This window comes from Lissotriton helveticus, chromosome 11 (assembly GCF_964261635.1).
Source record: "Lissotriton helveticus chromosome 11, aLisHel1.1, whole genome shotgun sequence".
Lineage (NCBI taxonomy): Eukaryota > Metazoa > Chordata > Amphibia > Caudata > Salamandridae > Lissotriton > Lissotriton helveticus.
In genome coordinates, this window is record NC_136072.1 from 293,017,391 (window position 1) to 293,044,690 (window position 27,300).

The window sequence follows — 27,300 nt, forward strand, 5'->3', positions numbered from 1 at the left end:
GCTTGAATGTCGCTTTTGTCGACTTCCTCACCTCCTTCCATTGCTATCAAGAGACCCATAAATGCAAAAATATAATAAATAAATCAACACATTTTCTAAAAATGGGCTTATACCGTGGTCTTAGTTAATCAATCAATCCTTTTCAGAACGCATGTCACCAGGGCTTTTCGCTATGCCGTGGTGTACTTAACAGCTGGATGCAAAGCAGCCACACGGGGAGAGCAGGCACAGCACTGTACAGGTCCCCATGCAAACATTCTGTGACTCCATGGACTTTACAGACCCCGGCGAACACGTCTCCTTCCCTGCCTTTGCAGCCCCTCTGTACTGTTCTGCCTTCATGTCCTCGTTTGACTAAGAGGACATTGCTTTCTTCCTCTGTTTCACATCATTAGAAATTTTGAAAAGTTGTAGACAGAATGGAGTGGTGGTGTGCAAGGAATGATGTGTAACCAGGCGAGGTCGCCCCCACACACCCCTGCTACTGCCTCCATCAGCCCTCTGGTGACCTCTGCTGCCTTCGTTCTTTGCTGCCTAGTTCTTTTTTACCCGTTTTTTTACTCGTTTTTTACTCGTTTTTTTACTCGTTTTTGTCTTGCGTTTTGCCTCTTTCTTCCCTTTTACATCTGCCATCTGGTGCCCTTAGTGCCCTTTGTTACCTTCATTTCTGCTGCCTTAGTTTTTTTCTTCACTCGTTTTTTTTTCATCTTGCGTTTGTCCCACAGGGCGACCCAGCCGCCGCTGAGCCGCCCTCTGCCCTCCTTTCCCGCTGCTGCCTCCCTGCGGCCCCGCACCCCTCCTGCCCATTCGCCGCCCCACTCCCACCACCCAGCTGCTCCTCCCTCCCAGCTCCTTCTTAAGGAGACAGCGCAGAGGTGCAGGGAGCGACCGCTGAGCCTGTAACCAGGCGAGGTCGCCCCCACACACCCCTGCTACTGCCTGCATCAGCCCTCTGGTGCCCTTGGTGACCTCTGCTGCCTTCGTTCTTTGCTGCCTAGTTCTTTTTTACCAGTTTTTTTACTCGTTTTGTACTCGTTTTTTTACTCGTTTTTGTCTTGCGTTTTGCCTCTTTCTTCCCTTTTACATCTGCCATCTGGTGCCCTTAGTGCCCTCTGCTACCTTCATTTCTGCTGCCTTAGTTTTTTTTCTTCACTCGTTTTTTTTTTCATCTTACGTTTGTCCCACAGGGCGACCCAGCCGCCGCTGAGCCGCCCTCTGCCCTCCTTTCCCGCCGCTGCCTCCCTGCGGCCCCGCCACCCTCCTGCCCATTCGCCGCCCCGCTCCCGCCACCCAGCTGCTCCTCCCTCCCAGCTCCTTCTTATGTCGCTCCCACGAACGCGCAGCGTTGACGCGCAGCGGGTGCGCCGATTGTGCGCCGAAGGCGCGCCAAAGGCAAGCCCGTCTGCGCCCGTCTGCGCCTGGCCCGCGCCGAGCGCCAGGACCCCTGGCCGACGCAAGACGACCCGACAGACCCGACAGACCTACGACGCCGCCGCCCTCAACGCACTCAATGCCGGCCGGAACCCCGCCTGCTGCCGGGCCACCCCGAAACGCATCCACGGACCCTTCACCTGCAAAACCTGCAAGTTCACCTGCCTCCGGACCTGCACTGCACCCACCAAGCCAAACACCAGCAGCAACCACCTCAAGTGCATCCTGCTCAACACCCGCTCCGTCCACAGACACGCCGTGGAACTCTGGAACCTCCTCGACACAACATCACCAGACATCGCCTTCCTCACAGAAACCTGGATGAACGCCTCTTCAGCGCCCGACATCGCCATTGCCATCCCGGACGGGTACAAGATCATCCGGAGAGACCGCGTCAACCAGACTGGAGGAGGCATCGCCATCGTACACAAGAACACCATCCGCATCATGAACGACTCCAACGACACCTTCGCCGCCGCCGAGTATCTCCACTTCCAGATACACACCGACCCAAAGAAGACCCTCAGAGGCACCCTCGTCTACAGACGCCCGGGACCACGCACACAATTCAGCGAAGACATCACGGACTTCATCAGCCCGCACGCCCTCCCCTCCGCTGACTACATCCTCCTAGGGGACCTCAACTTCCACCTGGAGAACAACAAGGACTGCAACACCGCCACCCTGCTGGAAAACCTCGCCAACCTGGGACTCAAGCAACTAGTGAACACCCCGACCCACTACGCCGGCCACATGCTTGATCCCGTCCTCTCTTCCAGCAAGCACATCACCTTCAGCCACGCCACCGGACTCCATTGGACCGACCACAGCTGCGTCCACTTCAGCTTCAGAAGAACCACGACCCACCACCACCCGCAACAGGTTCCTCACAGGAGCTGGAGCAAGATCACCGCCGACCAGCTCACCACCTCCCTCAGCCAGAGCCCACCCGCCAGCACAACGGACCCCAACGAAGCAGCCCGCAACTTCACACAGTGGCTGACCGCCTGCGCCGACGACCTCGCACCACTAAAGAAACCTCCCAGCAGACCCAGAAGCAAGAAGGCCTCCTGGTTCACCGACGAACGCAAGGACTCCAAGAAGAACTGCTGCACCCTCGAGAAAACCTGGCTCCTCGACCAGACCACAGACAACATGACCGCACTCAAACAAGCCACCCGCAAGCACCACCAACTTATCCGCACCACCAAGAAGAAATCACTGAAGGAACGGCTGGACAACAACACCCATGACAGCAAGGAACTCTTCAACATCGTCAAGGAGCTCTTCAACCCAAGCACCGGCAACAACGACATCACTCCTTCACAAGATCTCTGCGACTCTCTTTCCTCGTTCTTCCACCGCAAGATCGCCGACATCCACAACAGCTTCGGCGCACCATCCACACACCCAACCGCCGAACCAACGCACCCCACGGCCACCCTCCGCACCTGGACCACGGTGACCACCGAAGACACAGCCCGCACGATGAACACCATCCACTCCGGATCTCCGACCGACCCCTGCCCCCACCACGTCTTCAACAAGGCCAACTCCACCATCGCACCCCAACTCCGGAACATCATCAACACCTCCTTCAACACCGCCACCTTCCGGGAGAGCTGGAAGCACGCCGAGCTCAGCGCCCTTCTGAAGAAACCAACAGCGGACCCCACCGACCTCAAGAACTTCCGCCCCATCTCGCTCCTCCCTTTTCCTGCGAAAGTCATCGAGAAGATCGTCAACAGACAGCTGGCCGCCTTCCTCGAGACGAACGGATCCCTCGACCCCTCGCAGTCCGGTTTCAGAGCCAACCACAGCACCGAGACCGCCCTGATCGCAGCCACCGACGATATCCGAGCCCTGCTCGACAACGGGGAAACATCGGCACTCATCCTCCTGGACCTCTCCGCAGCGTTCGACACTGTCTGCCACCGCACCCTAGTTCAACGCCTCAGCAACATCGGCATCCAAGAGAAGGCACTGGAGTGGATCATCTCGTTCCTCACCGGAAGAACACAGAGAGTTCGCCTCCCCCCGTTTCGATCAGAGGCCACCGAAGTCATCTGCGGCGTACCACAAGGATCATCACTCAGCCCCACCCTTTTCAACGTCTACATGAGACCTCTGGCAGCCATCGCACGCCAACACAACCTCAACATCATCTCCTACGCCGACGACACCCAGCTGATACTCTTCCTCACCAGGGAACCCGACACCGCCAGAACCAGCCTACACGAAGGGATCACCCAGGCACTCGTCACCAGCCGACTGGACTACGGAAACACCCTCTACGCCGGAACCACAGCCAAGCTACAGAGGAGACTCCAACGCATCCAGAACACCTCCGCCCGACTCATCCTGGACATCCCCCAGCCACATCTCCGGCCACCTGAGGGACCTGCACTGGCTCCCCGTCAACAAGAGGATCACGTTCAGGCTCCTCACCCACGCACACAAGTCTCTCCACGACCTGGGCCCCAAGTACCTCAACGACCGACTGACCTTCTACACGCCCACCCGCCAGCTACGATCTACTAGCCTCGCCCTCGCCGCCGTACCACGCATCCGAAGAGCCACTGCCGGAGGCAGATCCTTCTCCTACCTGGCAGCCAAGACATGGAACTCCCTCCCCATCCACCTTCGACTGACCCAGGACCATCTCGCCTTCAGGAGACAACTCAAGACCTGGCTGTTCGAGCAATAGCGGACCCCTTCCCCCAAGCGCCTTGAGACCCTCACGGGTGAGTAGCGCGCTATACAAGTGTTATGATTGATTGATTGATTGATTGTGTCTGGGAAAAGCCATTTAATTCAAGCCTCAAAGGTGGTTGAGTGCCCAACAGGTCTGCCTCGCTTCAGTGTGCTGCAGACCGTGGGGTAAAGGTGGGTGGGAGCTGCAGGGTGTTGATGGTGGTACAAAAGGGGTGGTGATGGACAGAGCATCTGAACCAATCAAACACTCACACCCAGTCAAACAGATCTGGGTTTAATCCATCACCGTTCTTTAGCCCACTCTGCCACCCCAGTTAAGACATGGCCATATGCAAATCAGTCTGACCCTGTGCCTCATGGGAACAGTCCAGCCTGAACAGCCAAGCCATGCCTTCCGTGGACTGGAAACACGCTTCTGAGGACCTGTTTCTGGAATTTCAGCCGTCTTCAGCCCGGCTTGCTTGAATCCAGTGGCAAAGTGAGCAAGGGACTCACGTCTGAGCATACCCTGCCAACTTATGGCAAACAAAGTGGTACAAAAGGGGTTGGTGATGGACGGAGCATCTGAATCAATCAAACACTCACACCCAGTCACACCCAGTCAAAGAGATCTGGGTTTAATCCATCACCGTTCTTTAGCCCACTCTGCCATCCCAGTTCATACATGGCCATATGCAAATCAGTCTGACCCTGTGCCTCATGGGAACAGTCCAGCCTGAACTGCCAAGCCATGCCTTCCCTGGACCGGAAACAAGCTTCCGAGGACCAGTTTCTGGCATTTCAGGCGTCTTCAGCCCGGCTTGCTTGAATCCAGTGGCAAAGTGAGCAACGGACTCACGTCTGAGCATACCCTGCCAACTTATGGCGAACTTATGGCAGTTCGGGCTGAACTGTTCCCATGAGTCACAGGGTCAGACTGATTTGCATATGGCCATGTCTGAACTGGGGCGGCAGAGTGGGCTATAGAACGTGATGGATTAAACCCAGATCGATTGACTGGGTGTGAGTGTTTGATTGGTTCAGATACTCCGTCCATCACCACCCCCTTTTGTACCGGGTGTTGATGGTGGCATGCATTGCTCGCTCTGGCTGCAAACCCAGCAGGACGTTTACTGAATTTCGGAACTCCAGAAGGGAGAGGCAGGGAAGTATAGGTTTGGGTGGGTGTCCCTGGTCCTGGGAAGTGTACGACAGCTCAAGAGACCCAATTTTTGCACACAAATCTTTTTAGATTCCATTCAAGGGGTTTTCTTTTTTTTAAAAAGCGCCATGTCTGAAGTCTAGCTTTTCAGGGGAGAGGGGGGTAGGTGGGGGAATCAACAGCATGCTTCTTTATGAACAGCCGTCGATAAACCCTGACACTGCTGCTGACAGGCCTTGTTTGTCTGCCTGCCACTTGCAGTGCTTGTAAATTGGGATGCAAAACAGCTGGAAGTTACATCGCAGCTTAGGGAAGTTATACAGAACCAAGGACCACTGTCACATTATGATTGAACGCCCCTGGCATTTCAATTCCTATACAGGATAACATTGACAGGCCATCACACGCTGTACAGTATGATGGCCAACCAAAATGTTCTCTAAGTGAAATTGCAGGAAAGAGAGCTAAGCACACAAAGGAGGGACATTTACAGAATGCACAAATAGCAAGCCAGCATTTCTAAGTGCCACAGGAAATAACCAATGGCAATTGGGGGGTGGACGAGACCCATAGAAGTGGATACAACAGGTCGATCAAGGCTTGACCTAAAAATAATCCAAAAAAGCATATGGTTGAAGGGGCTGATCCACAGACCACTCTGTTTATTGTAAAAAAAAAAACGTTTTGCCCCCAGCTGCGTTTTAAACTGAGACCTAAAAATGGGGGTAAATCCACTCTGATCGAGGTGCCTTACATAATTTCAAAAATGGTCTCTCTGTGGAAAGAAAGGAATTAGGAACCAAAAGAGAAAAACATATGAATGCTGTTTACAAATGTGATATGCTTTTTTTTCATTTCCATTTTTTGCTACACTCAGCATAGGAAGAAACACGTCAGATTGACAAAATAGTTATTCTAAGATGTACAGTTTCCTTTCCAGTATATAAGGCATAATTAACACCCATTTCGATTTAAATTACTTCCATTCAAACTACTCAGCAATGTCTTTTTGAAAACGCATTTAACCTGTTTCACTGGATACGTGTTGTACATGGATTTATATAAGACAAAAGCAGATGAGACTGATATTTAAGCCTGGAACCTATAAATTAGCACGACAAGATGACAGGGAAAGAAATCTGACATTATTACATCAATGTATGTTGTCCTTAGACCTAAAGGTGATGTGGTGTCAATTCCTAGATGCTCAAGAATTTTTCCCATAAAGGGATTATTAGGTGGTACTGGTAGTCTACTGGGTTCGGTGCTGTTGGAGAAACCTGCAACCTGACTGTTTTAAAGATAGACAATTAATAAAGGGGCCTTTTGTGATTGATCACTCAGGAACTCTTCAGAAAGTTGCCTTACTTAACATAAACAAAATAAAACAGCAACATGACATTCATATGTGGCCACATTTTTGTTTACATTTACATAGACATACTTATCTACTCTAAACTACATACTAGAGCAAAAAGACTACTGGTCATCTCTCCAGGACTCAGGAAAGAAAACCTTTCACTGATTGTACCTACAAACTCTGACTTCCAGGCTTAAAGTCTGGGGAGTCTGACTTTAGTGTTCTGCCTTTCAGAATGTACGCCTGCTGTCCAGCCTCAAGTCCTACTAGGCAAGAAGAAGTGGGACTACTGGCTGGCTCACCAATATGTGGGAGGGAAAATCTATTGAGCAAACACCAAGGAAAACAAATTGACACAGCAGTATGGGTTTGTACTGTAGTGAAGATCAGTCACTACAGGAGAGATCAGTTTACCTCCACGGAGATGAACTTGTTGTCTGAAGTTTTAGCTCAGTAGCAGTCCTATTTATTCTTCCAAACCACAAAGGAAAAGATTACAAGTTAATCACTGATGTAAGCAATGTTCACACAGGACATACATGATAGCATCAGTAGATGTAGCAACTTATTGGAAACAGAAGCGCAGGTAGATGGGCCTAGCTTCAGATGATGACCGTGGAAACCCCCTATGTGGGTTTCAGTTCTCGGAATTTAAGCAGAGCAAAGATATATTTATCTAACTGCGCACCGCGTGATGTCCTGCTCAATGCTGATTGGCCAAGTTTATCTGACCTTTTATATGTGGTTTCTTCCATGAAGCCAACTAGCCGGTTAGGTTTCTGCAGAAGCAAGTGACCAGCTATCTGACTATTAGGTGTGATCTTGGTAGAAGAGGGCACGTGTGCGACAGTATGTACTAAGGCAGGATGTGCACCTGGTATTTCTTCCAATGAATGTGTTCAAGCTAAAGGTGTGAGAAACCGCAGCGCTTCAGAGGAAACTTGGCTCATTCCTCGACCAGATGGAGATTGTGGTAAGCTATTTTTGGAGGCTCTTCGCTTAAGCACTGATGGTTTCCTGAGTCTGGTGGGAGATAAGATCTAAACTTCATGCAATAGCTCAACTTGCTAACCACAAGATATTTCCTGACCTGTTTCCTGACCTTCTTTCCTAACAAACAATGTGACCTATTAATCTCTGCTAAACATATTGTGCTCCCAAGCAGCCACTACTTCTGTGCAAAGGTCTGTATTGTTACAGGGACCTAAAACTGTCTCTAACCTGAAAACTTTGCATGGATGTCTCAGGCCTCAGAACTGTGTGGGGCTGTGTGTAATGTATCTCATTTCTCCCTATATCACTAGTGATTTCACGGCTGGTCTTCCACCTGCTGATTCCTGCATGAAGTAACCCGATTCCTTGGTGGGCTTCAGCTGACCGGGACTGATCTTGTATGATTTGGAGCATTCATTTGAGCACTCACTACCAGTAATGTGCTCCTGCAGGCCAGTGCACAACACCTTTGTCACGCTCTCTCCATCCGCCATAGCGCTTTCTCTGGGCGCCTGACAGAGAAAAACAGATATTTACATTTCTGATACCTGATCCTGCAGCAGCATGCTTGTAAGTACCATACATGTGGCCAATAGGCCTGATTCAGGGCTCAGTATAAGTAAATAGGAGAAATACATTCTCCCGATTATTTTTGTTTAATATATACCACTTTCCTCTTCTAAAATATTGGCATATATGGGTGTGTGGTTGGGAGGGTGTTGTTTTTGTTCTGATCCTATACAGGAAGCATTTTCATGTTTTGTGTGAAGACCATGGATGTCTGGTGATCGTGTTATGAAAGGCATTGCCTGGAGGTGTGATGGGTGACAGACACACACATTAATATAAGAACGAACCTGTGTTGCCAAAGTGGAAGTAAGATGATGGGTGTCTGTTAACAAAGTAGGGTAATCTGAGATGGGCCAGTAATTCATAGAGCAAGATGCTCAAGGCAGAGATGCTGTTGAATGAGTATAAGGATCCCCAAAGTGCAAGTATGGGAATTGGTAACATAAACATCAGACCTGTCAGCTCGCATGTGCAACCGTGTGCCACACGATTTCTGATCACTTCACACGGTCAGGGGCTGGAAACAACTGTAAACTGTAGGTTTCCAGCTCCATGTCCCTAATAGGTGTGAAAACACCCCATGACATGATTGGCAGGAGCCTTAATGACCCTTTTGGTTTTTTTGGAAGGGGGTGGGGAAAGGGCTTGGTGAGGGGCAGGGTACCTTTTAGTTAGCTCTGGGCTCCAGGCCCCGCCCCCTCCTCATAATGTGAAAATATTTTGTAAATTAGCAGGTACGAAGGGATAAAGCAATATTCAATTGCACGAATTAAAATACTTAAGTGTTACAGTGAGTTTTCTGTGTGCTTCTTACACAAGAGGACGAGTGGTGACTGCTATTCTGCAACTATTACAATAAATGTAACCCTCTATGTTACGTAATACATTTTTTCAGTGACCCAGTTACGAGCATAACGGCCCCTATAACATTTGACAAATTAAACTCCTAAACTAAAACACGAGCTACATACAGTTCATATTTAATGTTTTAATTCACACCCTTTACGTTTTACAACAGCAGTTTTTAAAATACTGTACTCAAGTCTCAAGTGTACGAAACATGCATCAACATAGGTGTCAGGTGTCATTCCTTACCCGTGGGCGCGCTACCTTCCGTCCTTCTTTTATTTCCCTGACTTGTGTACTGTAGTCAAAGCAACAGCAGAGGAAAGAGAGGAAAGAGAGGAAGGTCCTTCCAGTGCTGTCTTCATTGGTTGCTTCCCGGCGTTTATTTTCTCATGGCTGCAGTAAGGAAGGGGGCTCCCTGCTGTCCTTCAAACCCCGGCTCTAAGTTACCAGGTCCGCTCTCTCTATTCACTGAAGTTCCGGAGGATGTGGGCACAGCCGTGGAGAGGTTGCTAACTGAGAGCCGATCTGCTGTGCCGCCGCAAGGGACCTTTATTATGGGGAGAGGTAGGAGTCTCTGGGTAGTGCAGTTTGGAGACAAGGATATAGGAGACGCTGCCTAAATTAACTACAAAAGATTACGTTACTGAACTGAGTTACATTTAATGAAAGTATAAAATAAAACATGAAGCATTCAATAATATCCCATGCTATTGCAACGTTACCACGAGTTACCCAACATGCCTCAGTTTGCTATGTATCTTATTTATAATAGCCTGTATTGTTATTAAATCGGAAACAAGATGATTATAAATTGACCATATATAAGTGAGTATTAAATAGAGTGCAGATCCTGTCCTGAATTACTTTATTGTTTTCTCATACAGGGTGGTTAAGAAAAATGATACACAATGAGGTAAAGTAATGGGCCGTGAATCACACAATTTGGTCAAGGGTGGTGTGGTAAATAAATAATTAATTACCGGTACTATTTTTCTATACATTAACTAAAACAGATAGCTCAATAAATAAGAGGCAGGATCCGGGGTATCTGAGTTGAACAGGCTTTAATCAGGCACAAGGGAAGGGACAGGATCGGAATAGCCTGGCATGAAATGGAATGGCAGCTGCAACGTTTCATCAACAGTACATGATATATATAGTAAAACAGTACAATTATATTGCATACAGTAGGCGTAACAAGTGACAAACGTAAGATAAGAACACATGGGCGTAAAAAGAAGGCGTGCACAGGGCGTGCACGAAGACATGTGATGTAGACGTCACAGAAGTGTCATAAATGGGTGGATACATGGAGGGGGCTACCTGGGCAGCTGGAACCTTTAACCTAGTGGTGCGCGCAAACGGACCATGACGTGTAACTGGGGAGAGCTGGGGGCTCTGACTTCTGCACTAGAAGAGGAGACTAAAGTCTGCGATGTCAGGACGACATGTACCTATAGCATATCTGGTATCTGGTGTTTGGAGTACATGTTGATAGAATCTAAAAGTCATCAGAGCAAAGGCTACTTGACACTAAGGCTGGTGCATGCATATATTCCTCATGTATTGCGTGTGCTATGAATCTTCTATGAATATTAATTCAGTAGTTCTCTTGCATGGAGACAGAAAGACTAGACTATAGCTGAAGATGTTTATGCGGTTCGTTAGCTTAGGAATGTGAAGACGGAGAGCTGAACTGATAACTGGAGGCATAACATATTCTTGGCAGACAGGCAGGCAGAGCCAGGCTGGGCACCGCGCTGCGCGGCAGGAAGTAAGCGAAGGGTCAGGGATGCAGGTGGGGGCTGCATCGCTCCTCGGAGTGGTTTCAGGAGACTGGAGCTTGAATCTGGTGTTCGGGCCCTTTGAGGCCTAGTAACGGGGACAATTCGATGAATTTAACGTGCACAATGTAAAAGGTTGGCAACATAGGACTAGAAGCCTAATTCACGTTGCTTTCACGGGGACTGGATAACTGACATACTAACGTTGGACACAACTATAATGGCGTCTTTATTCGGTCATAGGGGGATATATGCATATTAATCATGCACATATTACATAGGATGGGGAACACGTAGGCACACATGAAAAGGCAAAATTCAATTTTCCTCAGTGGATGTTGGGATTTGAGTCCATGACTGCATATTGTACAGTTCAGAGACTAAGATTATATATTTCTCTCTTCCGTTTGACACCTAAGGTCCTTCTTTTTATGTTCAGTCATTCAAGTATTGTTATTCAGTTAGTTTTAGTATTTGTAGTTCGATAAATAAACTTAGCACACCTTAAATCAACCTGACAGGATATACATGTGCTTAGTAAAGTTATGCTTTTCTATTTGGAATGTTTCCACAGGCACTGATTATCAACTAGTGACAGAATATGCCTGTCTGAAATCATGCTGCAGGAGCAATCTCTGTGGGGGCTCTGAGACCTCTTCATTTTTTCTCATTATTTAATTGTCGACATTGAGGTGTGACAACAGTAACATTAACATGAAATAGCATCCTCTTCCTTCAATGCTGGCTCATCTGGCTTGACAAACAGACCAAATTTAGGAGAAGCTGAATACCTTTGTGTTTGCAACTAAATAGTTAACAACCAAAGAGGTCATAGAGCCCCCACATCTTGCTCATGAAGTTACAGTATTTAAAGGAGATAGCTGATGTGTAGCATGGCTTCAAAGAGACATGTTTGTCTGCCACTGTCTAATCTTCAGTTTCCACTTCAAAATCTGGAGGTTATTTTGTTCTCTGCACTTCGAAAACCGGGGGAGGGGAGGATACATTCTCCCTGTCCCCAACAGTTTCTATTCTCATGAATGAAGGCAATGGAAAGGAGCCACCAGTCAAATCTGGTGCTGAATTTGAGGGCACAGATTGTTGGCTGCATTGCCGCCTAGGTGACTGTGATGTTTATTAGCATTACTTAATTTGTAGACCTGTATGCTTCATACATAACACTTCCTCTGATGGTAAAGGGCAAACGTGAAATTCCTTAACAAGTCTAAGAATGTACCCCAGAAGCAGCAAACAACATAGTGAAGGAACGAATGTTTGAAATAATCTCAACAATTGGTGATCATACAGGGCTGTGTTACGTCGTGGGCTCTAGGCCCACATGCTGATTAATGACTGACGCAGACACCTTGGCTATCGTTGATCAACTGGCCTCAAGCACGTGCACTTGGGCCCTTTTTATTAGCAGGCTTACGTCACTTGTGACACCTGTGAATGATGCATGTGGGGTGCCAGTGTGCCCACTCCCACAGGGGAGTGGCTACTAACTCTGTGCCTGTCGAGACACTAGAACGTGTCTCGCAGGACACAACATTCCTACCAAATTTTAATAAAAACAAAGATTCCCTAGTCCAACCTGTAGGGAGAAATAACAATGAAATATACACCACAGGGTCCATCAGCTTCTCAAGTCAGGCATCCAGAAGACAGCAGACCAGGATTGGGGACTCCGACGGTAGCAGGACGATCTAGGTGGGCCCTCATCATTTAACCTGTGTGTTTCAGGACAGGAACACTCGCTTGGAGATGTCCTCTGCAGTCTAGTAACAGGCCGGTGGAAGCATGCCCTTTGGTCCCAGGTGGCTTCCTTTCGCTGACCTTGAGGATGGTATGTGGTGATTAATAACTGTTCATTAACTAGGTGCGTCAAGATCATGGTTGGAGTCCATGGTGAAAGTTCACTGGATTATTTCTGGATCACCTGAAGTCTCTCTTAGGCTGTCTTGCTGTGTCCGGTGACCTGTCGGTGGGGAAATGTCTCTTCCAGCTCTCCCGCCTGGGGAGGCCCTTCTTCGGGCTTGCCACGGGACTGCTGGTAGGCTGCGATTGGGGCTGCGTATGTGCCGGCTGGGGGCAGCTGCAAGCCCCGAGGAGCCAGTAGCTAGTCTCTCGCACAAGCCTCAAGGGTGTATTGAACTTGGTCAGGACATGCTCTCGCTGCCGCAGTTCAGGTGCAGACCAGGACAACGGCGGGTGATGACTTGCCTTGATGGATGCCGGTGTCTAGTCTCGAGTCGATCCCTTGAGGCAGGGAGTGGCCAGGTACCTCCATGTTCTCTGGGGAAGCACTTGCTTTAATGTACTTTGACTTCTTGGGCTGTTGGGACTTCTATGATGGAGGAGTGATGAACATGCTGAGGAACGTACGACTTGAAACTCGGTTCGCGCTGGCTGTGCGGCTTACTCTCAGACTCTCGCTGTGCGGTTGCCAGTTCCTTCTCGGGTTATCCCCCTCTTCCCTTGCTGTTGCGGTGTCAGGACTCACTCCTGTTGTAGTTTGGGTTTCTTCATTGTCCGGCCCTGCCACTCACAACTTCCCCTTCTGACCTCAGCTGGTCATCCGATTCCTGGTGTAGACCCTCCGGTTTCACTTCCACGTTTCTAGCTGAGTGCGGTGTCACGCACATGGCACTGATGACGTAGCTGCCATTGGACCTGGACATCAGGTGGCGATGATGAACTAGGAGAGGAGGTTTCTGGTTGAACGTCATAGTCACTTGACTGCCTCTTCGGAATCTTCTCTTGCACCTCTGGCATTTGTGATCAGGGGCAGGGATGCCGTTCGACTCCAACTGCAGACACTCAGGACTGGACAGTCTCACTGTGAAGCGATATGAGCAACGCAGTTTGCGCTTGTTGTGGCTTACGTGTGGTTCTCCCTTGGTGCTGTCTCCAGGGCCTTCGGTCTGCCTTGGTGGTTGTCTGGTGTCTTTGGAGGTGTTCTTGTCTTATGGTGCTATGAGTCCTCGTGCTTCTCCTCTCTTTGTCTTTGACACACCTGCATCTGTGCCGCTTCTTCTGGGTGACACGGTTTCCACTCTTCTGCTTCTTCTCCGGGTGCAGTGACATGCACCATGTTCTAACAAGGCCAACGGCCCTATTAACTTCAATGGTCTCTTGACCATCCAGGCGAAACTTCAGTTGCTCTACTCAGCTGCATTGCAAGCAGCCACTCATCTTTGGTGCTCCTTCTTCCCGCAACTGCTTGACGCTCCTACTCCGGGTGTTCCCTCTCCAGGGAATGTCTTCCACGGGCAGTGGAGAGCTGTGGTGGCGGCTGGCCACTTGTGGTGTACAACTCTCCTCTCTTCAGCCTTGGGTCACTGACGACTCCTGCGTGAGGCAGTTTGAGGGAGGACACTGTGTTCGTTTGGCCCCTTCCGCGCTCCGTTGCTGTTGTGGAGATGTATGGGATCTCCCTGCTGGTTTCAGCTGTGCTTCTTTCCTTTGGAGAGATCTCTTTCCCTCCTGGGCGTTCCCCTCTACTGACATTCGTCTGGGTGCACACGTCACGCACTTCGGACGGCGTGCGCTTCGCCTTTCCCTCTTCCGGCACTTGCCATGCCTGCTCTCCTTCTTTGCGGTGGTGCTTGTTGACCGCCAGGGGCATATAACGCTCTTCTCACGCGTGGTGGCGTTGGGCCGCCGCTGATGATGCGCTTTTTGCACGAGTCTTTTCTTGCACTTTTAGCAGGAGGTAGCCTCCCTTGAGCTGTTGCTTGATCAGTGACCACCTTGCTGAGACTGATTCTTGTCAGCGTGGCTTCTGTGGACTTTTAGCCTCTCTTCTTTGGCTGGACGTTACATGGCAGCACCTGGGCAGGCTTTCTGTAGAGTGAGCAGTCTCTCTATGTCAACCTGACATGCAGTCCATGGGGCAGGTGGCACTATTCTGATCCGTCTATTACTGTGACGTCTTGACCATTGCACAGTGTCTCCCACTCTGTCCTCTCTTTGTGTTTGGGCTGCGCCGTGACCAGTACAGTGGGTGTGGGCGCTTGTTGTTTTAGGTGCAGTGTTGTGTTACTTCATGCACTCACTGTGTTGCTGCGCACGTGCTTGGCGCTGTGTTCCTGAAGTTCTGGCGCTTAGCTGTGCATTATCTCTTCATCCTTGAAGCTGTGTAGAGGCTTGGCACCACTCTGGCACTCACCTTATGCACACGTCAGTCCTCACTGTGTCCTTGTCCAGTGTTGCCTTTCATTTTTTCTTTTTTTAAACATCTACCTTTCACTTTATTTAATACCCCCCTTTGAGACCTTTGTTACACTCGTAGTCTGTTTTTCACTTTCTTTAACGGTTGGAATTCACTTCCGAATGACGCGTATTTACATCCGAAGCACGCCTAAACCATTCAACTTCCTTTGCGGTGTTCAACGATAACTACCATGCTTGATGGATTACTGGGTTACTGTTCTCAGGTACGCTGGGTGACCTTTAGATTTTCCTTCCCTAACAGGGTCTCTCTGGTATGATAGTACGCGGGCATGCTGCATGGAAGATTTCTTCTGCTTTTTCTTTTTACGCATTTGTTTCCTGCATTCGATAAGCACCAGTTGAGTTTTAACATTGACGTGTTAGTGCGTTTTTCACGTTTTAGTTCTCTCTTCACATGGGCACAGGTGGTACTTGTTTGATTCATTCTACATCACATCACTATAATTGGGGATATTTTGCGGACTTTTTTGTTCACGCTCCCTTCTCACGCTGCTTCTCTATTTTTCTGATACAGAGACTTGTATCCCATCACTCTGTAGACTCTGTTCTAGCGCATTCAGGATATTCTTGGTCCATGAACACACTATTTTTCATTCATTTTCAGAAATTCCCCTGGACGAAGAGCAAACGCCCGAAATGCATCGGGACAAACCTAAAATTCTGTGACGTAACTGTACATTTGTATACTCCTCAAGATGTTTACATTTCTTTTGGATTGGATAAACACATAGACAAAACATACTCATATGAAGAAGTATGTATGGATCATCTGAAGAATACATTTTGTTTATTGGAAACTGCAAACCTTTTGCTGTGAACCTTTATTAAAGCGACACGTTTGCCTAAGGAGTGCTTTAGATATAGCCCTCCCAGAGGAAGGGTATACTCTTCATTAGTTTGATTCATCACCTCATGAACAGGAGGCGATCATCTTCAACACCCTAACTTTCATTAGTTTTTGTGAAGAAGAGATTGCACATTTGTCATACTCTTTGGAGTGCAACGGTTATTTCATTTTTTGCACATTCAGCATATGCCATGGTGACGTGTCCTAAAGTCATGGATGACCAGATAGGAGTTGGGATCATCACTATCCTAGAATACCTAATGGACTGAGGCAAAATATGCATGCACATTGCTTCCTCCAGATCTTCTAATAGTCTGTCCCTCACGGTGTCACAATACATTAACAAAACCTAATTTGGGAATCATCACCACCAGTTTTATTCTGCGGACAGTCCTTAATGACAGCAAGGATCTCCTTCCTATTTAATGAAGCATCCATAATTACTCAGCGCTTCTCTGGGAGTTTCAATGCAAGGGTGACTATATGACTTGATGTTTAGTCATTGTCTGAATTTGCGGTTATAGCGGATTCAGGTCATCATTAAACGTCTTTATGATGCTCTCATCATTGTGCAACATATTTTAAATTTCAAGGATGATGGATACCATGGGGAAGGTTCCTTCTCCAGGTGACAGGCCAAGAGTCTTCTCTGTTTGTTAACTTCCTGTGGCACCATTTGCCAATATGACCTGTTCTGCAACATGTCCAGCGTGTCCACCAGCGTCTTTAGCATGTTTCAGATCTGCCATCCGACCTTTCACCCCTTTTCAGCTTCAAATCTTTTTCTCAGTCTAAGTTATACGTCTCAGGCATATAATCACAAGTCGCATTGTGTAGTGAAAGTCAAAATATAAATCTCATGCTTCAATATTGATTAATCCACTTATATTATATTGGATCTTCATGCATTATTACACATTCCGTTGTGAACTTGTATTCCAAGAATGAATTGATTCCAATTATAGGTGAAGAACATGATAACACATTTTAATCTTTAAATACATTCATGAAATGCCCAATGCATTTTGACCAGGTAGTCCTTCGTCAGGGTCAATAGATCTTCCATTCCAATGCAAAATCTAGAACCAAACATAATTTAAGTAACAAAACTATGTATACACCTTGTCGCCTTAATGACTAACTTTGTTCATGAATGTAACCCATGTTGAAAAATAGATTCGAAGAGTGCAAAACCACATTGGCTTCATGATCTTTCTATCTATAAAAAGCATCACACGCAACTAGTGCCAATTTTTAGACACCATAAAATGGTTCGGTGTTCCAGTGTGTTGGAATGAAAAATTAGAACTAATCAATGGGAAAATAAACAATAGAACAAACCACACACGTGAAAATAAGGCTATACAGTACCTAAGTCTTTCGGTGCCACAAGGGATTTAATTACTTCTAATATTACAGTTTCTAATTACAACGAACAATTGAACAGAAGGTAAAAAAAAAGCATGTGAATGTCAAAAATACCAACAAAATGGCACAAGTAAATGCAGTGTCGAAATAATAAGAGATTTGGTTATCTCACATGTTTGTGAGAGAATTTACCATCGGACCGAAGGTCTATCATTTCCTAGGCACCAGGTTAGTGTCCCATAACCATTACAGACCAACTAAAGGGTAGTGTTCGCATATGTTGCTGTGTGCAAAGCGACGCTAGCTCTTGTTAGTCGAAAAGCGATCAACACCGTAGCGGCCATATTGAAAGGCTGTAAAACATTCTTCTAGACTATATGAAAACATGCTATTCTGAAATGCAAGTCGCGGTTTGTCACTGTTGAGATATATGAATTTGTATTGCAAAGACGTAAAATCTAATGATTGGAGAATCAAGTGCAACTATGAAATTTGTTGATATAATAAGAATTGGTGATTATGTGCAGCAACAAAAATATTGTGGAATCACATGAAATTAAATGTCAATTGTGTGTGAACAAATCCCACTAGGTGTAATTAAATGTTAGGGGCTCAATTGTCGATGTATGGTAACTTGTGTGGCGTGTTCACCTTTGGTGTTTAGTATACATATATTAATTCAACAAAGAAAAATCATCTACTTTAGTTTGTTGGGCTGCTCATAGGAGAACTACTTACAGGTAGCTGGAGAAGCCTGGTTTATAGCATGGTGTAGGTCAGTGCTCTCAGTTTATTAAATAAGAACTCTTAACAAGGAGCAAACATGACATAATTCTAAAATGTACTCAATCATCCATAAAAACAAGCTATTTCTATAGGATCTTTAAGTCCTTTTGTTTGTATCGTATCTAATCTTCATATCCCGTATAATTCTCTTTGTGATAATCTTTTTTTCTGGTGTTCATTTCTGGATTGCTTCCCTCTTGTTTCAAAATCTGAAATCTAAGCTGTGAGACGTTTTACCCAATTGGTTGCTTACACCAATTGTTTTTTATTGCATAAGGTTACACAATATTTTTCTACTGTATCCGATCACCAATTCACATTTTATTCACAAATGTTACAGCTATACTCCCTTCTCTTATCATTAGATTTCAAGTCTTGGAGCGCTTATATAACATCTGCTGCCTCCTATACGCAATACGTATCTGCATATCTTCACAAAGTGGCAAACCCCCGTCGCATTTCAGAACAGCATTGTCTCGAAGAATGTTTTACACCCTTTCAATATGGCTGCTTCACTGAAAGGCTCTAGCACCATTATGCACACACCAACATGTTCAAACACCACCCTTTAGTTGGTCCCTAATGGTTATCGGACAGAAACTTGGTGTCTAAGAGATGATGGACCATTTGATCTGAGGTTAAATGTATTATTATTTCGACACCACATTTACATTTGCCATTATGACATTTGCATGCTTTTTTCACCTTTTGGTCACTGGATTGTTGTCATTATAATATTAGAAGTAAGGCACTGGAACATCTAGGGAATTGTATAGGCCGATTTTCACATTTCACAGGTGTAGTTTGGCCCATTGTTTACTATTTCAATGCATACTTCTAATTTTTCATTCCAACAAATTGGAACACCAAAACATTTTACAGTGGCAAAAAATCGACACTTTTGGGGAGGTAGTACTTTCTATTGATAGAGAGCTCGAGGTCGATGTGATTTTGCGCTCTTTCAATCACCTTTTCAAATGCGTTCAAATTGTAATCAATTCATTCATGTAATACAAGTTCACAATAAAGTGTGTAAGAATACATGAAGATACCAAAAAATATAACTGGATTAATAAGTATTGTAGCATAAGGCTAATATTTTGAAAGGCTCAGCCTTTACACAGTGAGACTTGGTATTATGTTGTCTGAGACATAAAACCTATATTGAGCATTATTCTAAGGCCGCAGGACAACAGGCCTAACATGGCAACACAACACAAATTACACATTTTTGATGAAAGCATTACTGATCAGCAGTGCCATAAGAATCTTACACATCTTATTATTCTCTACACATCCTTTGTTTATTGTCCACAGCCTTCCTTTCTAGAACCCATGAGTGCTGTGACTCTTCCAGTGGTATGCCTTCTCCCTACCAAGTTCATCGCCTCCCACTCTAAATGCCCTATGGAGCCAGATTCCACATTGACCGTGAAATAATGGACACTTACCCGAGTTTGCTTGTAAAGTTGGGGGTCTAATAGAGAGTCATTGTTGTGCCACCTTGTAGGGACTTTGGGTCTCACTTTCCCACAATTCCACATCAGTATCAGTGGGCAGTGATTGGTGGTAACAGGTGGCCAAAGTGATGCAGTAAACTGTCTGCTGCCTAGAGTCTTGAATGGAAAAGGGCAACTAAAACATGCAGGTGGTGGGGATTCAGAACCAATTTCATTCTGGTTCTTATAAACATTCTGGTTTGCCATGGAAAGCTGAGCCATTTCTGGATGAGTTCAGATGGTCTCCATGGAGTTGGGTCAGATGTGAGCCACCAGTACATATGGAATTTCCGGACATGCGCCTCCTGAAGGTGCAGGGTGCAACCACTTACAAGGTTTGAAGATTGAATGGAGTCACAGGATTTCTGCCATCCACCCACAGTCTCCCTCTCCTCCCACTGTCAATGTTGTGCGCTGCCAGCCTTGAACAAATACAGCCATTAGCCACTCTAGGTGTAAAAAGTGCCTTAAAGTTGGTTTGTATTTTCTGCCATAGCTGAAGCCAAGAGTTGGCTGTGTGATCTGTGTAAGAGTTGGGTTTTTGCCGGTTAATTGGGATTACTTTCTTTTCTGCCTATCAAGGAATTTCTCTGGTTGTGTGATGGTCTCCTATTCCGCTCACCCATAGATTTTAATAGGATAGTTATATAGGCACCTGACATTCCTATATTTGTTCTAAGATTGTTTCCATTGTGCTCCTCCCTTTAGAATGCATACCCTCATGTCTTTAAATTATGATTACAGCAGTTCTGGATATATAAACTGATCCAACTTTTAACATTGTTTCTTAGATAAATTGTACAAATTTGATATACCAAAACATTTTCTTTGACAGGGCTGTGCGAAGGTCAAATACTTATGAAAAGTAATGAAAGCAATGTGCTTATAAAGAAGGCTTATGCATTTTTTATAATAGGTACCTACTAAAAACATGCAAAAATAATAGTCTGAGGGTTTTGGAAAAAAGAAATTAATACCACTATGACTATTGTGACTTTGTTTCTTTCATTATCTTATTGTGCATTATGTGAAATATTCTCTCCATTTTTCTGTGGCTAGGTTGTTTAAATCTGCCCTGTTAATATTGTTGAGCTGAACTTGTATGGCAAAAACATACTACTGTTTTTGTTAAATGGAGCTGAATATATTTTATTTTTGTGTGTCGAATTTTTATGATCAAAGGCCTGATCACGCATTCGTGGTCCATCGGGCTGCCGAACTCCTGATGGAGGTGAGGTGGTGGTAGGGGACCGCCGCACCAGTGGTCCAGCTGAATTAAACTACGGCGGTCAGACCTCCATGGTACCACCGCAAACAGTCAGGGATCCACTATCCCTGGCGGTGGTGCAGTAGTGTGAGGCCGCAATATGCTTGGCAGGGCAGCTGCGGCCCCGCCAAGCATATTACGAGTTTTCCTCTCTGCCAGGATTTCATGGAGGTGTTTACGCCATTATATTCTGGCAGTGAGGAAACAAAGGGGGCCCTGCAAGGGGCCCTGTTGCCTCTGGGCCATTGGGCGCATGCAGGGGTGCAAATAGTGTGCCCCTTGTGTGCATGCACTCCCTTTCCTGCACGGCATGGACTTAACAGTCCATGCCGTGCAGAAAAGGGCTTTGGCATCCCCATTGCGGTGCTTTTTCAAAGATGCTGGTGTAGGAACACCAAAGGACAGCCTGCGAGACCAGGAGAAAACTCCTAATCTGGCAGCCCAGTTACGTTTGGCGGTGCGGGAGTGGTGGCGTGCTGCCCCGCTCCTTCACCGCCAAACTCGTAATCAGGCCCTAAATCAAAATTGTACATTTATAATTTGATTGGTTGTATATCCTATGCAGCTTACTTAGCACATAGATAAACCAGGTGTATTTCGCATTCCACATGTTCAAAATGGTAAAGGACCCTAACTCCAAAGTGGAAACCTTTTACTTTTTTATAGACACTTTTTGGCATAAATAAAAATTGCCAAACTCCTTATATATTAAAAAAAAATCCCAAAACGTGATTTACATTATTATTTAGTGAATATACGTCAGTTGATAAACTAATATTTATTCCCATCGGTCAAATTATAAAGGCCCAATGTCAGAGAACCTTACATGGTAGATTATAATTTTGGAAAAATAATTAATTACTTGACTGGCGATTAACGTTTGCACACATAAAAGTAAGTTCAGTGTAATATCGCAATGTTTGTTCATAAATGTATTTTTCAGTACTTCTGTTTTCTAATACATTGTCTTTTTATTGTGACTGCCAAGTGCCCTCCTATGCTTTTACATTCATTTATCCAGAAAAAACTTTCTGAAACGAAAAAGATTTTCACCATCGGAGTGGTTTTAAAGTGTCAACGTTAAAATTACTATCTACTGAGGTACGGGCATGGTTCTCACTTGCTTCTGAACAAATACGTGTGCCACTGCATGCATGAAATCATTTATCACGCAAAGGATGCACTTTGGGAGCTTTGCCTTTAATTCATGTATTACAATGGTTCATATAATTAATGTTCTGTAGAATTTAGTGAGTGACCTGCAGACAGAGAGAAAAAAGTAATACAATCCTGGAACTGCATATTGAATTAAAGCTTTCAGAGTGAGAATTTAATGGAGGTTCCATTGGTAATTTACCACAATCATTTTCAAGTATGTGCATGCAGAAAGATTACTTGATTTTTGCACGTGTTTCAGAGTCAATCTTTTTACAAGTCTGATTAGTGTGTTTTAAGTTTTCTGTTTGAATTGTTTAAGACAATCATTGGTAATGTTTTGTGTGGTAGTACTGTGGTTTATGTAATCATTGTTTACATTAAATGTGCTATATTTACTTTTCTAACCCGTGTACTTATAAATCATGTATCAGGTAATTTTCTGCTGTTAAAAAAAAAAGTTTTCAATATTATTTCATGCTATTTTCACAGAACACTAGTTAAAAGCCCTATTGGTGCATTTCAAATATAATAAATATCAACAGGAAAAAATACATATAAAACATTCTGGGAGCTGGCAGAACTGTAGCTTATCAAAATCACAGGCCAACTTTGTTTCAGATTCACAAAAAATGCACATACAAGCAGTGGGACTGTAGGACTGAATTTCTCTCTAGAGAGAGCATATATAGTTATTTTCTAGAGGAATGACCAGTATTTAATATTGAAAATGATGACTAGGTATTGAGGAATAAGGAGAAGGAGAAGTAGTATTTTGCGTAAACTGGATATTGATGGCCATTACTAGTTTATTTGTGACAAGAATCATGCTTCATTTTTATGTTGCATTTTTCTAAGTTACTCTAAGTATCCCATACTATTCTCTTATTGGTCATGACCTCCTTTAACATTACTTCACTTCATCAACATGACTAAAATCAAATTTACACTACACTGTTTCATCCATTTATTCCACAGAGATTTACTTTTATTTGCTCACCTTCAGGTCTAGACACAGATACTTCATTTTGGGATTTTTTTATTTATTTTAAGGTACTGGATTGGGTTTATGGCTAAATTGAATATGCACTGGCATTGTCAAAATGCAGAGAAACGTGACTAGTTTTTCGATAAGAGGTGTGATAAAAATGTTAGTGTTGGGATTCTTTTGAGGGGTTTATTTTGGGTCTCCGGTCATGTTAAATACATCCTAAGCTAGCTCCTCTGCACTAAACACACTCTTTTAATTTCATTAGCACATAAACTGCACTTTACTTGGACTTACCTCTTTCTATAAGCTCCTCCTTTTTGGTGAATGATTGAAAACATGCAGGATAATATAAATTACATGATCGTAGCATAGAAAAATTATCCAAAATGTATAGTAATAGAGAGATCTACCTGTGCAAGCCATGTCTATTGTAGGACCAAGTGGACTGACAGACAAAGGTGAGGCCATTGGAATCTTCAGCCACACATGGAGGATGTCAAAACTTGAACTACCATAGGCTGCAGGACACAGAATTGTGGCTACTGTGGATTTATGGTTTACCCGCACATTCCGTTGAAAAGGAATATTTGGATTTGCCTATACCTTTTGACCTCCTGGACGAATTTGCACCAGATTTGTCCGTCAATTGGCATAGTTAGCTAATGTCTAGACAATTTTGTGTGGATCAGTGAAGGAGGAGAAACTTAATGGAGGGGAGGTGAAAAGAGGTGTTTTCCCTTTCCCACAGCCCACACCGCTGAACTTACTTACACCAAACTTGACATGAAGGTAGAACTTTACTCAGAAAGTGTGTTTTTCTTGGTTTGGTGTAAATCCATGTAGTAGTTTTTGAGATATGTGAACACAAAGAGTTGGGGTTAAAGGGTTAAACACTTGTGCGTATCTGTGTCATTTGAAATTTAGTGACTCCTGTCAATCACATTTTGAATTTCTTGACAATTTTAATTGGCTGGAGAAGAGGTCAGAATTTTTTTCCTGCATCTTCAAAATCGCCTACATATTAGCTATTTTTGTGCTCTGGAAAAGAAATTGTGCAGCCAATAGAGCCATTCACACAGGTGTACAACACAAGGGAAGTGCTGAAGAGTATCCAAAGGCATTTTTGTAAACATTTTGTGATCTGCTTATTTTTGATGTTGAAACGAACATGCATGACTATGAAACTACGCTGTGAGAGACATGTGGCCCGAGCATCTACTATCAAGCGTCAATCCCTAGAGTTTGGCAAAAAATACTCATTGTGCTCCTTCACATCAAGTGAGTGGTTCTTGTGTAGTATGTTTATCTAGGGACCTGTATCGATACTCCTATTTTCTGACCCTTGTCCGGTTATTATTCACTAATGTCCATATAACGGCACAGAAACCCGTTTTCAAATTAAGTCATAGCGCATGCTGTCACATTGAGCAAGCACTATTCCTCCAGCCCCCTAGAAAGCACACCGAGTTCTCTAAACAAACCAAGCCTCCAGCAAACCTGGGAAATCCCCGCTGCTATTGTTTTGATTTCGTTCGAGAACTCCTGTAAAGAATGTAAGAACGACCAGTTCTTCATGACATCTTTTATTGACGTCTTATGTCCATCCTTACGTCAAACCCGGCACCTTTCAGGTATAAATATACCGACGCTGCCCTAAGCAAAGACACGGTGGTGATGAGCTTGGAGCAGTGACTACTTGCCGGAGAGCCCAGCTGATGCAGGAAGCCCACGGACACTGCCCCTCCCTCTTGACGCGCTGAGAGAGACGCTGCCTTTTCTCCTGCCGAGAAATCCAGCTTCCAGCGTTTCCAACTTGCCCTTGCGGGTGATTGGGATACCGAGTCCTGAGACAGAGATACCAGCCCTCCTACCTTCTAAATCCCAGGTACTGAACTGACTAACCCCTTACAGAGAATTCTTGAGTCAGATTCTTGGCAAAACAAACTTAACTTAAACTGCTACTTACTTACTCCCTCCCACGTATTAGGCTTAGGTCAGGTACACCGGGGTAGGCGTAGTTAGAAGCACCAGTTGAGTATGATTAGTCAATGTATATATGTATGTATATCTTTTATCCATTTTAAAGTATCATATGGCTAAGAAACCATATCAATGCTTTTACAGTATTATTTTATAATCCTACTTTTACTGTATGCACTTTACTTAACCTTAAGTATTGCTACTGTAGCGATTCATTTCTCTTGTATGAGAAAAAGAGACTGATCAATAAATAACACCTTTTATTGACCACGCCCATCTCTTATTTCTCTACAATCTGGTGGAACTAAGTATGCACGTACTGACTGAGTAAAATAGTTGTCTTTTGTTTTCACACGACTCTGGAGATATACTCTTGATTAGGGAGAGCAAAGTTGTCATGTTCTGTGGTTGTCAGAAACTAAATCCCTTCTTGTCTATCCAGGGAGGTTAAACTCCTCCTCGCCTATTCGAGAAAGTTTCTAGTGAACTCTGAGCTAGCTGGCTCTGTGGTTCTCGAAAATCCGGACCCTGGTGTTTTCCCGATATCGAGGTCCAATACCCGTGTCACAAAATCTCAACGCACCAAGACGATTTTGGTATCTATGAACCGATAATAATTAGGACATCATTCCTATGTATTTGCGTCACAATCAAGGGTTGCCAACACCCCAAAATCGTAGTTTCCGTCCCCATCCCTTAAACTCCATTTTGTGAACGGCATCCATCTTGCATCTTGCCCTCATGTTAAGTCAATTAAAGGTCGAGCTTGATCAAGAGGGACACGTCCACCTTTTCGTGACTTCCCCCTGACCTGTCCCAACTGACTCCATTGCCTTCGGCCAAACCTGTTTGGGCAGCTCCTCGCCCAGAGGCCGAATACGATAGCATCAATACATAACATTCCACAAACCATTCACGACATACAGACCATGCTTTCTGCAAACATGCACCTGTCCACATTCCTTGTTTATGGCCAGTTTTATGACTGGGTTGTACCTTTCTTTATTAAGGTTTCATCGATATCTGATGGGAGTTCCAGGCCTAACTGGGTAATCTATCAACAAACTGGACATCTAAAATATGGGCTTGCTTACATGACTCTGCTCTTTGTATTATTGTAGAAATATGTGTATAGCCATATCATAAACTCAGGAATTCTTGCTTGCAGCTATTATTTTTGTATATAAGGAGACGGCTGGTTCTGTAAAAACGAACAGTCTCCCGAGAACCTACACTCCGTGTGGTGTACTTCTGGGACACGTGTTACTTGGTAGCTACCAATAAAACTTGATCTTTGACGGTAACTAGAAGACTCCGTGTTTCTGTGGTCCGGAACAAGGGAGAACTCAGAGGTCCTCGGGTGCTACCCCCTGGCACCACCGGGTTCCTAAAAACCCGGCACCTCAGTTGGCGCCCAACTCGGGGCGATATCAAGCGGTGACGGTCCAAGCCAGATGTTCGTGAGGAGCTTCGTGTGAAAATTCCGGAGGACGGCCAGCCACTTCAGCGACCCCTGTATGTCGACGTGGTTCCGAAGGTCTTTGCTGCGAGGTTCCCCGCGTCCCGACGGCTACGAAGGACTGCTGCCCTGACTATCGCCTTGTTTTGGACCCAGTGATCCTTGGTAGAGCGAAACGATAGACGAGTCTTCTAGCGACGTCACAGATCTTCAAATACTTCAGTTAAGTATAAGTGGAGCGTCTCCCAGTCCTTAGTTTGTCCTTAGTTTTTGGTATCCTTGAGATACGCTTTGATTTGGTACTTGCAAGCCCCAAAGCCGAAGGACTCGTGTATTCACGAGATATATCGTAACAGATAATCCTTTGAAGTTTGAAGCTAGACTAGTGAGCGAAGATGCCTGGTTTTAGCAGACTTGGAAACTTGTTTTGTCTTGGTTGTAGTAAGGACTCCCGATTAGAGGAATCTTGTCCGGTTCCTCCAATTGGAACTCCAACGTATGAGCTCTATGTAAAGCACGGCGTAGGTCCTATAACATATAACGAAGTATGGATAAAATACACCCGCAAGGATGGTGTTTTAAAATGGCCCCAATATGGTAGTTTCGACTCAGAAGTTTTAGATAACCTAGAAGTCAAACTATTCAAGAAGAAAGCCCGACCGGCGATGTTTGACTCTTTCCGCTTATGGCTTAAAGAGGCCAAACAGAAGGAAATTAAATTAGAAAAGAAGAATAAGATGGAAAGAGGTATTTCAGTAATGCAAGCCGCGATAAAATTTAAAGACAACGAAGAGGATCAAATAAGTGAGCAGTTGCACAGGCAACGTAAAATGGCAATAGATAAATGCTATCCCGTTTTGCCATCTCTT

General features: G+C 45.2%; 1 protein-coding gene across 1 annotated transcript in view; it reads left to right on the forward strand.

Annotated features, from left to right (window-relative positions):
- Positions 1-9,382: 9,382 nt before the first annotated feature.
- GOT1L1 (glutamic-oxaloacetic transaminase 1 like 1) overlaps positions 9,383-27,300 on the forward strand; it is a 484,104-nt gene continuing 466,186 nt past the window's right edge. Inside the window, exon 1 of the mRNA XM_078666696.1 lies at positions 9,383-9,623. Coding sequence (XP_078522822.1) covers positions 9,449-9,623 — 175 coding nt within the window. The 5' untranslated portion in view covers positions 9,383-9,448. The remainder of the gene's footprint in view (positions 9,624-27,300) is intronic.